At 41.2% G+C, this 18,635-nt stretch overlaps 1 protein-coding gene across 5 annotated transcripts in view; it reads left to right on the top strand.

Annotated features, from left to right (window-relative positions):
- RIMS3 (regulating synaptic membrane exocytosis 3) overlaps positions 1-18,635 on the top strand; it is a 98,336-nt gene that overhangs the window by 20,475 nt on the left and 59,226 nt on the right. For 2 of the 5 annotated variants that reach the window (XM_060691417.2, XM_060691418.2), the window contains exons 1-2: positions 6,077-6,292; positions 11,538-11,686. The exons of 1 other annotated variant lie outside the window; for it this stretch is intronic. In XM_060691417.2, the coding sequence (XP_060547400.1) occupies positions 11,552-11,686 (135 nt within the window). In that variant the 5' untranslated portion in view covers positions 6,077-6,292; positions 11,538-11,551. Of the gene's footprint in view, positions 1-6,076; positions 6,293-11,537; positions 11,687-18,635 lie in introns of those variants that run through there. 2 more of the 5 variants (XM_034413361.3, XM_087876804.1) reach the window with 1 other exon arrangement.

Genomic DNA, 18,635 nt, shown 5'->3' with positions numbered 1-18,635 from the left:
GGCCTGCAGATAGCATAGATGTATTTGCCAGTTATATGTACTCCAAACCGGGGGTGAAATCCAGCAGGTTCTGACAGGTTCTGGAGAACTGGTAGGGACATTTTGAGTAGTTCGGAGAACCGGCAAATACCACCTCTGGCTGGTCCCAGAGTGGGGTGGGAATGGAGATTTTGCATATCCTTCCCCTGGAGTCGGGCGGGAATGGAGATTTTGCAGTATCTTTCCCCTGCCACACCCACCAAGCCACACCCATGTCCACCAAGCCACGCCCACAGAGCCAGTAGTAAAAAAATTTGGATTTTTTTACTACAGCTTGATTAGGCCGTCTTCCCCTGCCTCTACTGCAAACCCGATAGTTAGTGCTGGAGTACAAATCTGCAACCCTTAGCCAAATGTCATACAGTGCTCAATTTAATTTGACAAGATCTCTGCAGGAAATGATGGAGATCTTTATTAAGCCCAGTAGAACCTTCATGGCTGAAGAATTCTAGAAGTTGAAGTCCATTTATCCTAAAGTCGCCAAGGTCGAGAAACACTGGCCAAAGGAATATCCTGGATGACAACCTTTTCACCAGTAGTATCTCCAGTTAGTCTGGATGGAACTTCAGGATTTGGACCTTCATCTGGTCTGGTTTGTCAGAGTCTATAACCAAATAATGAAGATGTACATTCACGACTAGCTCCCAGGAACCAATGGAGAATAACTCTGAGGAGATCATAGAACCAATGACCATATCTGTGTGAGCCAATCCAACAATGGAAAGATGCTGCTGTTTTGAAAGGTCCTTGGTGCTCTCTAGAACTTGATTGTTTTCTTGCAGATTTTACTACATAAACTACCCAAACTACGTAACATCATGCTAGTTTCTTTGGTCCAGTAGAACTGGCTGTTCCTTCATAGTGGCCTGTTCTAAATTGGCTTGTGGAGGATTTGAATCAGCTATCAAGAGATGGAGGACAAAGGTAGTGGTAAATTTTCAAAAGGGGCCAATAAAAAGTCTTGCCTCCAAACTTAATCCAGAACCTGGAGTGTTTAATTACCAGGTCTTGTTTGTCCAATGAAGTTCACATCTAATGTCTCATTGATTTCCATCAGCTGGGCCTGATGGAATCATGGGATGAGTTGTTAGGGACTGCGCTGCAGAGCTAGCTGGAGTGTTCATGGATATTTTCAATCTATCCCTGTCGCAGTGCTCTATCCCTACCTGCCTGAAGACATCTGTTATAGTGACAGTCCCTAAGCAGACAGTAGTGGTATCCCTTAATGATTATAGACTGGAGGCTTTAACATCTGTTGTCATGAAATGTTTTGAGAGGCTGGTGTTGAACTATATTAAGGCTAGTCTTCCATCTACTTTGGACCCATACCAATTTGCATATAGGAGTAATAGATCAACGGACGATGCTATGTCTATCGTTGTCCATACTGTATTGAATCATTTGGGAACAACACGGAACATATGCGAGGCTGTTATTTGTGGATTATAACTCTGCCACTAACACCATTTTACCCAATAGGTTGTTTCTTAAAATGTCCAATTTGGGTATAAATCAGAGGATTTGTTTGTGGATAAAGGATTTTCTGACAGATAGGCCACAGTCAGTAAGGATGGGATCTCACCATTCCTCTATACTAAGCACAGGAGCCCCCCAGGGTTCTGTGCTAAGCCCTTTCCTTTATTTCTTGTATACACATGACTGCACCCCATTGTATAACACCAACGCAATTATTAAATTTGTAGATGACATGACAGTGGTGGAGCTCATTAATAAGAACAATGAGTCTGCTTATAGAAAGGAAGTACAAGGCTGACATTGTGGTATAAAGAAAATAATCTTAGACTTAACATCAAAAAAACTAAAGAACTTATAATTGACTTCAGGAGGAAGAGAGATGTACATTTACCATTGTACATAAATGGTGAGGAGGTGGAGAGGGTTGGTAGTTTTAAATTTCTGCGCATTTATATCTCGGAGGACCTCTCATGGACTATGAATGTTAACATGCTTGTGAAGAAGGCACAGAAGAGGCTGTACTTCCTGAGAATGCTCAGGAAGATAAATCTATCTCAGCATCTACTTCTGTCCTACTATCACAGCACCATTGAGAGTGTCCTGACATACGGCATTCTTGCATGGTATGGGAGCAACTCTGTATTATTATTATTATTATTATTATTATTATTATTATTATTATTATTATTATTTAATCTTTAGTGAGATTCACAGCCTTTGAGGCTGGTTAAAAGCTCAGCAGCTCGAGTCCTAACCAAGGACCTAGGAACTGTTAAGGTATCGTCGGAGGATGTAAGCTGTTCCGAGTAAGGTGGGTTTTTGTAGAGTCAAAATGTTCAAGTCCAGTAAATTTAGAATTTCTAAATAGCGGGGTAGCCCTTTGGGGATTGCTCCAAGGGCTCCAATTACAATCGGGACAACACACGATTTCTTTTTCCACAGTCGCTCAACTTCAATTTGCAAGTCCAGGTACTTTGTGATTTTTTCTTGCTGCTTATCTTCAATCCGTGCATCACCAGGTATTGCAATGTCAATGAACCATACTTTTTTCTTTTCAACTATTGTTATGTCAGGTGTGTTGTGGACCAAGTGCCTGTCAGTCTGAATCCTAAAGTCCCACAAGATCTTGAGTTTCTCATTCTCTAAAACTTTCTCAACCTGATGTTCCCAGTGGTTTTTGCTGTACTCAAATCCAAACTTCTGGCACAATTTCCAGTGAATGATCTTAGCAACACGGTCATGGAGTTGTAGGTAGTCAGTTTGTGAAATTTTGCTGCACCCACTGATCAGGTGGTCGACTGTCTCATCTTTCTCATTGCAGAGGCAGCATTTGCTGTTGGTGGTAACATGTTGAATTTTTGCCTTTATGCAGTTTGTGGCTAGGGCTTGTTCTTGAGCTGCCAAAATAAAGCTTTCTGTTTCTTTTTTCAGTACTCCTGATCTTAACCAGTTCCAAGTTAGTTTCTGGTCAGCTTTGCCTTCAATACTTTTCAAGTATTGGCCATGCAGAGCTTTGTGTTTCCAATTTTCAGCTCGCTGCTCAATTACTTCTTTCTTATATTCTGCTTTTGTTTTAGTTGTCTTTAAAAGGCCTCCTTTATTTACTTCCTTAATCATTGGTTTTTCACTTTTCTGGATGTAATCATTCAAGCTGCGTTTTTCTTCTTCCACAGTCTGCTTTACTAGTAGGAGTCCTCGACCACCCTCTGCTCTTGGTAAATATAATCAGTCAACATCACTTTTAGGGTGCAAGGCATGATTCATTGTCATAAGCTTCCTTGTTTTTCTGTCCAAATTGTCTAACTCCATCTGGGTCCAGTCAATTATTCCTGCAGAGAATCTAATCACAGGTATAGCCCAGGTATTTATGGCTTTTATGATGTTTCCTCCACTCAATTTGGACATTAATATCTTACGAATTCGCCGAATGTACTTGGCTGAAGTTAATTCCTTGACTTTATTATACATTAAGTCAGAGGCTTCTAAAATCCCCAAGTACTTGTAGTCTTCTTCTTCTTCCTCTTCCTCTTCTTCTTCTTCTTCTTCTTCTTCTTCTTCTTCTTCTTCTTCTTCTTCTTCTTCTTCTTCTTCTTCTTCTTCTTCTTCTTCTTCTTCTTCTTCTTAATATTATTATTATTATTATTATTATTATTATTATTATTATTATTATTATTATTATTATTATTATTGGTTTGGGGGGGTTGGTTGTTTTTGAGCTGCTGGCTGGCTGGCTGTTTGCCAAATCAGTTACAAATTTAATGCCTGCATTTACACAACAGAACTATTCACAGAGAGTTTCCTTGTGGCTTAATATGTTGCCTGAAATCAACCTGTTTGGTTAGTTTATTGTGCAAACTGAGAAAAATGGGTCAGATCAGGACATAAGCAGGAGCGAAGGCAATATCTTTCCACTTTACTGAATAAGCTCAAAAGACATTTTGCTAAGCTCTTTTTTGTGTGTGTGTGTTTTGTGTGAACTCAGCTTTGTAAACTACGGTTTAGATCTTAATGTTTTATGTAAGCCAAGAAACTTTAGTGGGTTCAGTAAATCATTGCTAAAAGAACCAAAAGTCTTAGCAATGTGAGAAATCAGCCATTTTGTGCATTGATTAAAACATTGTACTCTTGAGTGCAGATACAATGGATGATCATCGGTATTTTGTTGCAGGTTGTTGATTTCACTCACCCAGAGACAGAATGCAGAGTCTCATGCACCCCCAATGTCCCTGAAAACGTCCCATTGAAGGCTTTAAGCTTAAATTTAAGGAAAGACGAAAGGTGCGATGAAAACTAGCAGCAAACGGTGCCTTCAAAATGGACTTTTAGCAGTTGCTGGGGTCGAATGCCAAGAGCCTAAGAAAAGGGGGTACAGAAGGGACAAGGCACAGGAGAAGAGTGAGATAGCTCTGGTTTTTCATCTCCAGAGAACAAAGTGTGCTTGAGTTGCTGAGAGATTATGTTAGTCCAAAAACTCTGTCTCTGGCATTGAACCTGTCGTTCTTGGTTCATACCCAAGAAATCTGCCCGATGTTGTCATAGTTAAAAGATGCACATTTATGAATCAAAGCAATTTGTCCATTTGGCCCAGGCGTGGCTGACAAGGTGGCATCTCTCCAAGGTTTCAGGAGCCAAGATTTCCCTTCCTTCTAGGAGAGAACAGACTTTCCACAGGCATTTTCTTTACCCCAAATTCTAGGCATAACTCTGCACCAATAGTACTTAGTGCTGTAGATTCCTTGGTACTCTCTTGGTTGTTCCCTTGCTGAGACTTCATTACCCAACTAGGAAACATCACCAGTTACCTTGGTAACTTGAGCACTGATGATATTACCTAGCTGGGTAATGAAACATCCACAAGAAAACAAGTGTTGTGATCCAGGCCTAAGTAGGTAGTAGTTGACGTAAACAGTTCCAAAACAAACAGACTTTATTAGAACAGCCGAGAATTAACTTAACAACAATTTAGGTTAGGGAGCATGAAGGACTCCACAGTTCAAGCTACAAATATTCTCTTCTATTGGTAGTTAATGCTCTGTTTGGAAGCTGACTTGAAATATGCCTCTTCATGTTTGAAACATCTAGCCTGATGTGTGAGTTTCTTGATTCTTCCCCATCTCTGGCTTTTGGTTATCTTGCATGGCCAAGAATTCTGGAGAACTCAAGAAAAGTGCATGCTCTTTTATTTCTCTTTCATTAGTTCTAATCAAAGTTTCCCCTGACTATGTATTTGGGGGGTGGGAGGTGGAGGCTTCCCCTCTTAAGGATCAAGATTCCTATCATTACATTATTATTGCTGTAATTTAATCAAGAAATTGTTTCTAATACCAGAAGCCAGACTAAGCTGATCTTTCAGATATAATGGCGATGTTTACTATTTATTTATTTATTGGTTCGATTTATATGCAGCCCTTCTCCGGAGACTCAGGGCGGCTTACAATGCGTTAAGCAATAGCCTTCATACTTTTGTATATACCTGCTTATTAGAGCTTTCGCCTGTCCCCCCTAAGCGGTGTTCTTTTTTATACAAAGTCAGCTTATTGCCCCCACAATCCGGGTCCTCATTTTACCTACCTCGGAAGGATGGAAGGCTGAGTCAACCTTGAGCCTGGTGAGATTTGAACTTGCAGTAATTGCAAGCAGCTGGTGCTACTTAACAGCACTTCAGTCTGCTGCACTACCAAGGCTCTTATGTTGCATTAGGGTTGGAATTGCCCTCCAAATTAGTTGACCGAACCTCTTGTTATTCCCTCCAGTGGGGAACTAAAGACCAACACATTTGGAGGATACTAGACTGGACAAGATGGCTGTATATTCCTTCCCCCTCAATGCAGAAGAAGGGCCACTAGACACCATGGGACGAAAGCTTTGCTCTCTTGCTCCTGGATGCTGCTTCTCCCGTGCCCACTCTATTCTTCCTGTTTCTCTTATTTTCCGCCACTTCTGTGCCCCCCTCCCCAGCTCTCTGCTGTTGGGTGTGAGAAGAACTGGGTCAGGGAAGTAACCATGGCAATGCTTAAGCAAAGACAGTCTCCCATATCATCCACTCCCCCCACCCCCCGGCCGCTTGCTTTCTCTCCCTGTTCTCCCCCTGCTCTCGCCATCCAGAAGAAACCTTGATTGTTACAGATGGAACTAGATTCATCAGGCTGAAGACCTGAGTCCCAGTCCTGGGTGTAGGAGCAAAGCACTGCCTGCCTGCTTCAGCAGGGGAGGTGTGTCGGTGGCGGAGGGCTGGTGAATGAGTCGATTCCATGCCTCCTCGGCTGCGTGTCTCTTGGTAAGGAGAACCTTCCTTCTCTCGTAGCAGAGGTTGATCTTCTCCAGGGTTGGGGGTGAATGATGGAGGCGGGTGGGGAGAGGCAAAGGACCCATGCCCTGGGTTCTCATCTTTGCCAGAAACCTTCCTGGACTGATAGGATTAGGGAAAAATAAGAGATCTATCATGCAAGAATCAATTAAGTTGTTTCTTGTTGCTAAAGCCTTGCATTCCTGCCAGAGCATTACGTTCTTGTTGCTAGAGCATTGTTGTTTGTGTGCTGCATGTTGCTATTGCAATGAGGAGGGAGGAAAATTTCTGTGCACCCCCCCCCTTTATCTCCCTTTTTTTAGAGAAGAATATCCAAGTGACTCCCATCGATGTAAAGACAGGTTTAATATCATTATCATCATTAACCACTTCTTCATCACTGCAAAGGAAATAATAGCAGCAACCTGTATCAACCATTAGCACCAGTCAATGGTATTTGTGATACATTTTTGAATGTTCAGTTGACTTAAGTTTCATGTTTAGAATAGAATAGAAAGAATTCTTTATTGGCCAAGTGTGATTGGACACACAAGGAATTTGTCTTGGTGCATACGCCCTCGGTGTACATAAAAGAAAAGATACGTTCGTCAAGAATCATAAGGTACAACACTTAATGATAGTCATAGGGTACAAATAAGCAGTCAGGAAACAAAATCAATATAAATTGTTTAATGAATAAAGTAAATAATAATTTGATACCTAGGACGCTGGCAGCAACCCATATTAACCAGTAGCACCAGTCAATGGTATTTGTGATGCATTTTTGAATGTTCAGTTGACTGAGTTTCATGTTTAATTAATAAAGTAAATCATCATCATCATCATCATCATCATCATCATCATCATCATCATCATCATCTGCTGTTCTTTCCAGAGGGAGGTCTGGATAGAACAGATACCTGGATAGCTCTGCAGACAAGGCACTGTAATTTAACACCAGCTGTCTGCAATTAAAGTAAGTTCGAATCTTGCCAGGCTCAAGGTTGACTCAGCCTTCCATCCTTTCTAAGGTAGGTAAATTGAGGACTCAGTTTGTGGGGGGCAATAAGCTGACTTTGTATAAAATATACAAAAGTATGAAGGCTATTGCTTAATGCACTGTAAGCCGCCCTGAGTCTCCAGAGAAGGGCGGCATATAAATCAAATTAAATAAATAAATAAAAATAAATAAATAAATATCATTCACTTGTTTTCTGAATGGTGGTTTAAAGAGGGTTTCCGAAAGAATATCTGGCATTATGATCTTCAACCTTGTTTAGGTGTCCCATAGTCCCAGGAAGGTTACTCAATTGGGGATAATCTCAGGCATTTAGATAGGATGAGATTAGTGAGCTAGCCATTTGTGAACCCGCTTGTGAATCCATTCCTGAAATAAACTCTTAGCTGCTAGCAAGATGATGTCCTCCAGATGTGTTGGATTGCTACTCCCACCATGTCACAGCTTCAGCCATCCTGCCTGGGGCTGATGGGGGTTGTTATCAAGCACATCTAGTGAGGAACAAATAGGAAAAGGCACCACAGAAATGGACAGACGATATTACTTGGAGAAAGAACCAGACGAAGAACTGAGACGGTGCTGAATTTCCCAACTCTTGCCTTCTACCTGGAGCAATGCTTCTCAATCTTGTGAACTTTAACATGTGTGGACTTCAACTCCCAGAATTCCCCAGTCATGGAATATTGGGAATTGAAGTTCATACATCTTCAAGTGGCCAAGGTTGAGAACCACAGCACAGATCTATCACCGATGGATGGATTCTTACTTTGATGCACACACACTGCAAACTAGCTGATGCATATTCCCAATTTCTGACCTACAGTTTGACTGCATTCATCATTTAATATTATTAATTTTCCTCATAATTAAATTTAATTCACAATTAAATAATAATTTTATTCATAATTAAGCAGGCAGGGAAGTCTGGGAGTTGAAGTCCACATATCTTCAACTGGCCAAGGTTGAGAAATACTGCTCTAAAGACACCCTTCTAACGTTACTTTGTTCAAGACGGCTGCACAGTGCAAAAATTCTTTCACATTGGTGTGAGTGATTATCTTTAAGCATTTGAAGCTTATCTTAAGCTCACATCTAAAGTTGTGTGGCATGTCAAGCTCATTTCCCCTTAAAAACATTGAGGGGGTGGAAATCTACTTTTCTTCTGGAATATTGTTCACACATCCCTGTGGTTCTCTTGAAAACAGTATAGAGCAGGGGTATCCAACCTTGGAAACTTTTAAGACTTGTGAACTTCAATGTCCACAATTTCCCAGCCAGCTTGGGGAATTCTTGGTTGGCTGGGCAATTCTGGGAATGGAAATCGACAGGTCTTAAAGTTGCTAAGTTTGGACCAGTGGTGAAATCCAATATTTTTTACTACCAGGTTAGTGGGCGTGGCTTGGCAGGGGTGGCTTGGTGGGCATGGCAGGGAAAGGATACTGCAAAACCTCCACTCCTACCCCACTCCAGGAGAAGGATACTGCAAAATCCCCATTCCCTCCCCATTCCTTGGGGAAGGATATTGCAAAATCTCCATTCCCTCCCCACTCTGTGGCCAGCCAGAGGTGGTATTTGCCACTTCTCCGAACTGCTCAAAATTTTTGCTACCAGTTCTCCAGAACCTATCAGAACCTCCTGGATTTCACCCTGGTTTGGACACTCCTGATGCAGAGGGAAAATATCTTTATTGCTGCTTTCTGGATATATTCTTTAACTTCCCAGTACTGCCTACAACCCAGGGATTTTCTGATAGCCGCCTGTTCAAATTCTAACCAGATCTGTCCCTACTTAAGTTTTCAAGCTCAACCAAAAATTGATGCTAACTCCTCAAAATGATTCATAGCTTAACATTCCTTTGTGTATAAAAGCTGCTAAAAGGTTTGGACTTTTAAAATCCGCTCAAGAGCTTTTTCTCCCTAAGGAACTTCAGACACTATAGCTCTGAGATGGGATCAAGGACTTGCTAACAGAGAATTCTAATTTTTTTTTCTAAACTAAAATATCTACCTGTCTCTGCAATTACAGCAGGCAAAAGCACCGCAAAACCAATTGATGCATATGTGATGGAACAATGTATAAGGCAGTGCTGGCTGGAGAATTCTGGGAGTTGAAGTCCAGACAGTCACCAAGGTTGAGCAACACTGATATAAAGGGGTGACTAGTGGCTAAGACGCTGAGCTTGTCGATCGAAATGTCGGCAGTTCAGCGGTTTGAATCCCTAGTGCCGCGTAACAGGGTGAGCTCCCGTTACTTGTCCCAGCTTCTGCCAACCTAGAAGTTTGAAAGCCCATCAAATATGCAAGTAGAAAAATAGGGACCACCTTTGGTGGGAAGGTAACCGCGTTCCGTGCCCCTTTGGCGTTGAGTCATGCTGGCCACATGATCACAGAGACGTCTTCGGACAGCGCTGGCTCCTCGGCTTTGAAACGGAGATGAGCACCGCCCCCTAGAGTCGGGAACAACTAGCACGTATGTGCGAGGGGAACCTTTACCTTTACCTTTATAGCTAGAGGGTGCATGTAATGTTAAGTTGTTGAGCTTGGATCTAGGAAATTTAGGTTCAAATTCTCACTTGACCATAGAGTTCCATGGGTGATCTTGAGCCAGTCAGTCATTCATTCACTCTGTCCCACTTATGTTATAGGCTTTTGCTGTAGGGAAACCTGGTTATAAACAGAGGAAGTCATCCATGGATTGTTGCCACAGCATGAAAAGATATTTGGACTTTGTTGTTCCGTCACTAAGTCGTGTCTGACTCTTCACGACCCCTTAGATATAGCCCAGACAGGCCCCACTCTGTTCTCCACTGTCTCCTGGAGTCTGCCCAAATTCATGTTCATTGCGTCAGTGACACTATCTAATCATCTCTTCCTCAGCCGTCCCCTTCTCTTCAGTAGGCTTGGAACTAACTTCTTCCATTTTTTATTTATTTATAGACATTTTATATTGCCACGTACTTGCACATAGCAACTCAAGGTGGCTTACAAAGATATAAAAACAGCATATAAAAGAAATAAGATATAATAAAAAAGAAAAATAATGAAATAATAACCCTCCACACACACATCCCCACCAATGGTGGGATTCAAATTTTTTTACTACCGGTTCTGTGGGTGTGGCTTGGTGGGTGTGGCTTGGTGGGCGTGGTGTGGCTTGGTGGGTGTGGCTTGGTGGGCGTGGTGTGGCTTGGTGGGCATGGCTTGGTGGGCGTGGTGTGCCTTGGTGGGCGTGGCTTGGTGGGCATGGTGTGGCTTGGTGGGCATGGCTTGGTGGGCGTGGTGTGGCTTGGTGGGTGTGGCTTGGTGGGCGTGGCAGGGGAAGGATACTGCAAAATCCCCATTTCCTCCCCAATCCAGGGAAAGGATACTGCAAAATCCCCATTTCTTCCCGATCAGCTGGGACTCAGGAGGCAGAGAATAGATGGGGGAGGGGCCAGTCAGAATTTTTACTACTGGTTCTCTGGACTACTCAAAATTTCCGCTACTGGTCAGAACCTGCTGAAACCCACCTCTGCCTCCCACCCTGGCGACAACACACATTCATACTAACCATTTAATGGGCTTCATCCTGCTCTGGGTTCCCCAGGCCCACTGACAGAATCACAGCTTCAGGGCCTTCCAAAAGAGTGTTAGACTGGGGCCAGTCTAATCTTGGGGGGGTGGGGGGGTGGGGAATGATGTTCCAGAGAGAGGGAGCCACCACAGAGAAGGCCCTTCTTCTGATGTATCTCCTTAGGGAATGGGACCTGCAACATTCTTTTCCTCCTTAGTCTAGTGGGTTGTTGTTTTCGTTTAACATGTTACTTGTACTCAATCCTTCTATTTTATAAACCGTTGTTGCAGGGGTGAAATCCAGCAGATTCTGACAGGTTCTGGAGAACCAGTAGCGGAAATTTTGAGTAGTTTGGAGAACCGGCAAATACCACCTCTGGCTGGCCCCAGAGTGGGGTGGAAATGGGGATTTTGCAATATCCTTCCCCCAGGAGTGGAGAGGGAATGGGGATTTTGCATTATCCTTCCCCTGCCACGCCCACCAAGCCAAGCCCACAGAACCGGTACTTAAAAAATTTGGATTTCACTACTGCTTGATATTTTAGCATGGGAAGTTAATCTAGATAGTGATCAATTAATAAACAAACCATTGCTTACCAATAATATTCTAACGAGAAAACAATGATTTCTTCATTTTTTTTTAAAAAAAAACATGCCCTTGTTTCAGTGTTACCTTCTGGCATGGATAAGTGCCAGTGGTGGGTCGCTACCGGTTCACCCCGGATCAGGCGAACCAGTAGTAGTGGCAGTGGAAGGTTCCGCCCACCCGCCCGGACACCATCAAATACGCTCTGCGCGAGCAAACTGGTAGGAAAGGTAAGTGAAACCCACCACTGATAAGTCCCTGTAGTTTTCTTAGCAAGTTTTTTTGGGGGGGAAACGGGGAGTGGTTTGCATTGCCTCCTTCGTAAGGTTGCAAGAAAATGATTGGCCCAAGCTCATCTACCTGGTTTTGGGCTTTTTTTTTTAATAAAAGTTTTTTATTTTTATTTCTTATATATTGTAAAGGTACATTCTCTTATCCATAATTGATCATATATATATACATATTTTTTCCTAATGAAAGCATAAAAATAAGACCTTTTAATTACATTTGGGGTTGCTCTTCTACCCTCTCTTTTCCCTCTTTTCACAACAAACCTTCTTCTCCTTCTTCTTTCTTTCCTCTCCCTCTCTCCTTTCTTCTTCTCCTTTCTTCCTCCTCCTCTCCTCCCTTACTTCCCCTTCCTCTCCCCCACTCCTCCCCTCTTTCCCCCCTTTCTCATCTTCTCTCCTGCTCTTGTCCCCTATCCTTTCTTCCTCTCCTTCCTCTTCCTCTTCCATTCCTCTCTCTCCCTCTCCTCCTCTATCCCTCTATTCCTCTTTCCTTTCTTTCTCCTTTGTTGTGCAATATTTCCCTTATTTGGTATCCGAGCAAGTCCAATTTTCTAATAATATATACTTTCTTTTCAATTTCTTTCCCATTTTACCCAATCTATCATTTCATAATTGTACATTTATATTTATAATCTTCTTTCTCCCACCCATCCATCCCCCTTTTCCATCTACTCTGGTGTCATCCGAGTTTCTATTTCTTTTTTATCTTATCCCTCATTTAACTTTCTATTATTTATATCATTTATCTATCAACTTTTATTCATATTTCTTTTCTATCCATACGTAGAATCTTTCTCATGTCTTGAAAACACCAATTCCTCTTTATCTTTTATTCTTAATGTCAATCTGTTCATTTCCGCACAGTCTAAAATCTTTTTTATTACTTCTGACGGAATTTTCTCCATCTTCCAATTTTGTGCAAATACAATTCTTGCTGCTGTTATTTTATGCATAATTAAGTATACTTCTTTTTTGCTATATCTTTCTGGCAAAATACCCAATAGAAAAATCTCTGGTTTTAATTCTATAGGTTTATGTAACATTTCCTCTAACCATATCTTTATTCTAGACCAATAGTTTTTTGCTTCCATACATGACCACCTTATATGATAATATGATACCGGCAAATGCAAACATTTCCAGCATTTAGCTGATTTATCTTTAAACATTTTTGCTAGTTTTTCTGGTGGCATATGCCATCTATAAAACATTTTATATAATTTTTCTTCATATGCAGTTGCCATAGTCAATTTATAATTCCTTTCCTAATAGTTGTTGCCATTTCTCTAATTCTATTGCCTAACCAAAGTTTTTCGCCCATGTTAACATTGTCTCTTTTACTTCTTCATCTTCTAATCTAATCTGCAGTAGATAATTATGGCTTTGGGCTTAAGATGGGATAAAATCCATGGTCTCTTGCTTTCTAGCCTGGTGCCTTAAATACTACGCCAAACTGGCGATCGTTGAATAAGCTGTGGTTTAGCATGGAGTATGAACCCGATCCTATTATTGTTTTGTACAGAAGATGCCTTCACAATTTAACCACAGCCTTGTCGAGCTTGGCTGGTGACAACTGTGTGGACTACAACTCCCATCACGCCATGCAAGTTGTGGTTGTTGAGAACTGAAATTTAGTAATTGGGTTGTTCAGGCTGAGGAAACCCATTTCACACCTTCCTGTTTGTCTGTGCCTTTAAACCAGCTTTGCTGAATAGCTAAGCAGGCCAAAAGGATGAGATGGATGCCAAAAATCTGCCAATTACGTTTCAATGAAAACCAACATACTTCTTTCAACACAGAGCGGGCGGAAAAGTGAAGGGCCTTATTATTTGTGTTACTGCTTAATTTGTACCACTGTGCTAAGTATTGCTTTGACATTTGCCATTGGTATGGGGAAAGCAATCTCTGCCTTGTGGTTTTCCAGAGAAAAGTAACAGTGCTGGTTAACCCTCGGGAAATGCGGTGAAGTCTTTTGTTTAAAAGGCTGGCAGGAGAGGTCTGTTGGTACAGATTTCCTGGAGAACGGCTGATTTGCCAGCTTAATTGAGGCTGGGGTAGCATTGGCAAGAATGGCATTCCCACATAGGTTTTCCTAATCCTTTTAGGAAAAAGAAAACAAAAATTGTTAGCCAGTGGTGAAATCCACATTTATTTTACTACCGGTTCTGTGGGCGTGGCTTGGTGGACGTGGCAGGGGAAGGATACTGCAAAATCTCCATTCCCTCCCCACTCCAGGGGGAAGGATACTGAAAAATCCCCATTCCTACTACAAAACCCCCATTCCCTCCCCACTCCTGAGGGAAGGATACTGCAAAATCCTCATTCCTACTGCAAAATCCCCATTCCCTCCCCACTCCAGGGGGAAGGATATTGCAAAATCTCCATTCCCTCCCCACTTCTGAGGGAAGGATATTGCAAAATCCCCATTCCCACCCCACTCTAGGACCAGCCAGAGGTGGCATTTGCCGGTTCTCCAAACTACTCAAAATTTCCGCTACCGGTTCTCCAGAACCTGCTGGATTTCACTGCTGTTGTTAGCCCACAATCCAGGGGTGAAATTCAGCAGGTTCTGACAGGTTCTGAATAAAATAAAATAAAATAAAATTTTATTCAAGGCAAAGTTAAAATACAAATACAAAACTCTCCTCCCAAAAATCCAAAAAGAAACAAAAAATAAGAAAAACAAAAAACAATCAAAACATTAAAAAAGAAAAAGGTGTGTCAAAAAAAGGCCAACACACATAGTATACACATATTATCTCCCCTAGTTGAATATTGATTAATACATTATTACACACAGAACAATTAAAACTTGGACAATACGTTTTCTGAATAGTTTTTATCCCAGAGCTATAATTGCATTTAACAATGAACTAAAGGGCCACCATCAGTGAGCTGTTGGACAGCATTACTTGGTCCGTTGTGTGGATGTTTGGTTGTTTTATTGGTGGGGAATTTGTAGTGGTTGGGGAGGGGGTGTTTGGGGATTGTTATGTGTGTTGGACCTGGTCTTTGGGTGTTAAGATGAATTTCTTTGTATGGGTATACTGTGTATACATGTACAATGATAATAAAGTTATTTATTTATTTATTATTACATTAGTTCCCACCCTTGAGAAATAGGCCCTCTCAAAATTTTTAAACTACTAAATATATTTGAAAATTATTAACCTGTCTTCTAGATATTATACAGGTAGTCCTTGACTTACAACAGTTCATTTAGTTGAAACTTGCACTGAAAAAACTGATTTATGATCATTTTTTCACATTTATGACCATTGCAGCATCCCCATGATCAAGTGATTTACATTCAGATGCTTAACAACTGACTCACATTTATGACGGTTGCAGTATCCTGGGGTCACTTTTGTGACCTTCTGACAAGCAAAGTCAATGGGGAAGCCAGATTCACTTAACAACCCGTGCTACTAATTTAAGAACTGCAGTGATTTGCTTAACAAACGGGGCAAGAAAAGTCGTAAAATGGAGTAAACTCACTTAACCAATTTCTCACTCACTAACATAAATATTGGGCTCAATTGTGGTCATAAGTTGAGGACTACCATGTTTCCCCAAAAATAAGACCCTGTCTTATATTTTTTTGAACCCTAAAATAAGTGCTTGGCCTTATTGCCATGTGCTCAAAAGCCCGATTGGGCTTATTATCAGGGGATGCCTTATTTTGGGGGAAAACAGGGTACCTGTATTAGTGACAAAGTAGTTAATAGAAACATTATATTTTGATAAAATTAATAAAATTTGATATAAAAAAACCAGGAATAGTAATAATAATACTAAAACAAAAACGAAACAAAATGATTTTTTCTATTAAAAAAAAAAAGGGGAACAACGAAGAAGTGGATTGTGGAACAAATGCGTTTCTCGCATGATGCACGTAAGAAGTCCCACCTATGAAAAATTGGCTTCCATTTTAGAAATGGAGGGAGCTCTTCAAACCCTTGTGATTCACAATGGGCATCCTGAGACTTCAGCTGGGGGGAACAGCTGTGGTCTGATTTCTGCTGATGGCTCTCAATTGACCCATCTCTAACTTGGACACTTTGGCTTGGCTTGGCGAAATGAATTGATTTCCCCAGCCACTGCTTGGAGATCAAAATAACATCCGTTCCCTAGAAGAAAAACCACAGAAGTTGCAAGGGAAGAGAAGGAATAGTTGCTCCCTGTTTCATTCCGATCAACTGCAGTCTGGTTTTAGTTTGACAAGCTGATGGAAGGTGTGCGGTTTCCTGCTCAGCAGTCAAGAGTGGTGATTCTCTCTCCCTCTCCCTTTTCCTTTTTCCTCTCTTCTTCCTCCATCTCTTTTTTTCTCTCTCTTCCTTTTTCGTATCAGTGGTGTTCCGGGAAACATTTTCCCAAGTGTTGCCAATACCGTCTCCCTCTATTGTTGCAAAGTGGCTGGGAATGAATAATTTAGCTTCCTCAGGAAGAAGGAGGTGTCCATCGCCCTTGAGGACTAAATTATTCATAGCAAGGAAAAAAAAAACCCAAAGCTAGTAAGTAATCCAGCTGGGCATTTCACACCTTTTCTGGCAGTGCCCCAAATCAGATGTCGCTTCTGAAACACCAGGATCCTAGGCTGACCCAAAAGCAGAAATGGTCCAAGGAACGCTCTGATTTTGGAATCTGGAGGTGGGGGAGGAAGGGAGCGAGTCTCCTGAAGGTCTTGTACAACTTGTAGGATCTGCACTCTGCCACGTTACCAGATAGAGAAGGTGAAATCCAGGGAGCAAAGCAAGATGTAGGGATGATTAACATTCCTGTTCTCCACTCAAGTACAAATATTTGAAAAAGTGGCGTGCATTTTGTAATTATGTCTTTGTTTTTATTCTTGGCCTTAAATATATACCTAAATAATTACCACTCGATCATTGAAAAGGGGTACAAAAAAAGTTGTTGCATTAAGTTAAAGGGTAACTGTTGGGAAATGTTCCCAAAGATGGACTTTGTTTTTCCTTGAAGACGTTTTGCTTCTCATCCAAGAACTGAGAAGCGAAACGTCTTCAAGGAAAAACAAAGACAGTCCACTTACCTTTTGGAAAATCACTTTTGGGACAACCATGTCCTAGATGACTTGAGTATCTCCATAGACTTCCAAGAAATATGTATCTTTTTTAAAAAAAATCTCAACAACTGAATGAGGAATTCTGGGAGTTGAAATCCACCCAGCTGAAAGTTGCTGAGATTAAGAAACACTGGTTATAAGGTTTCATGAAAATTTGTTCTGGAAGTTTCATAGAACATCTACAGAATGCCAATTTTGCACTGTAAATAGAAATGTTTGTAACTCTCTCCGTTTTGCCATTTTCCAGTAAACATTTTAATAATATTGAGGCATCTTGGGAGAATGCTTGTAGCATGACGCTGGTGTTGTTTTGAAAAAAAAAAAGCAGCTTTGGCTTTACGATTAAGAAGTGAATAATGCAGGAAATATGATGTTTGAGTTTTCTGCTCTTCAGTTGCCTTTGATCACATACATATCTTGTCAAAAAATGACAGGCTGAGCTGCTTTTGTGATGTTTTCTCAATCAAGGTCTGGGTTTACCTAACATGCAGCTCTTTATTCAGCCAGTCTGCACAAGTTGAACTATGAATCTGGATTTACATAACATGCTAAAGACTAAAATAAAAAATGCAGGTTAACCTCAGCTGGGCTGAGGGTAATGTGAGAATGCAGCTAACAGATGTACAAATGACCTGATTTAAGTGTTCATGTGAATCAATCAGTATATACCAGGGGTGAAATGCTCCTGATTCGGATTGGATCGCCCGATCCGGTAGCGATGGAGGCGGGTGGTTCGGAGAACTGGTAGCAAAAAACTCTGCACCCCCCCCACCATGCCCAGCTGAGCCGCACAATCATCAGAGGCTTTTTTTTTACTTTTAAAAGCATTTTTTTCTACAACTTCTTCGGCTGAAAAAATGCTTTTAAAAGTAAAAAAAAAAGCCTCTGATGATCGCGTGGCTCAACTGGGATCGTCAAAGACTTTTAAAAGAAAAAAACCCTTTTTTTCTTTTAAATGCCTCTGAAGATCCTAGCTGAGTTGCCTGATCAGCAGAGGCTTTTTTTAAAAGCCTCTGCTGATCAGGCAACTCAGCTGGGATCATCAGAGCCTTTTGAAATCATTTTTTTACAACCTCTTCACCAAAGAGGTCGTAGAAAAAATGGTTTTAAAAGTACAAAAAAAAAATTGCCATGCCCACCCAGTCACATTACCCCCCCCCAAGCCACGCCCACAGAACCGGTAGTAACAAGTTTTAGATTTCACCACTGGTATATACATGCATTTCTTGAGTAGATTTTGCCCTTTGTGTGATCTCTAGTTGTGTTGGGGTACAAGACTTAGTATTTAACTGCAAATTGTTGTTCTAAGACATTTAGAGCAGTGTTTCGCAATCTTGGTAACTTGAAGATGTGTGGACTTCAACTTCCAGAATTCCCTTGCCAGCTATGCTGGCTGAAGAATTCTGGGAGTCTGAAGTCCATATATCTTGAAGCTGCCAAGATTGAGAAAGTCTGCACTAGAGAATGGAGGTATTAGTAAAGCATCAGTAATGAAGGAATATATGGACAAGATTGGAGAAGATAAATACTCACATTAAATGCTTTTCAAGGGAGGGTAGATGTTTCTTAGAAAAAAATGTAATCATTGGCCCCAAAATTGTGACAGAAGAATATACAGAAATAGGGGCATTTTTAACTAGCAAAAATCTAGCAAAGCTGCACCAAATGTATTTATGGCAATGTTACTGCTTGTTATCTTGGTAACTGAGTCATCTGGATATGCTAGCTCTGTTGGTTTTCAGTTTAAGGCTGCCTAGCTAATTTGGCATAATATTTGAAGTTCAAAGCTTTTAGCAAAATGAACCA

The sequence above is a fragment of the Pantherophis guttatus genome, chromosome 10 (assembly GCF_059756535.1).
Source record: "Pantherophis guttatus breed Tessera chromosome 10, ASM5975653v1, whole genome shotgun sequence".
NCBI lineage: Eukaryota > Metazoa > Chordata > Lepidosauria > Squamata > Colubridae > Pantherophis > Pantherophis guttatus.
This window is presented reverse-complemented; position numbering and strand designations above follow the sequence as displayed.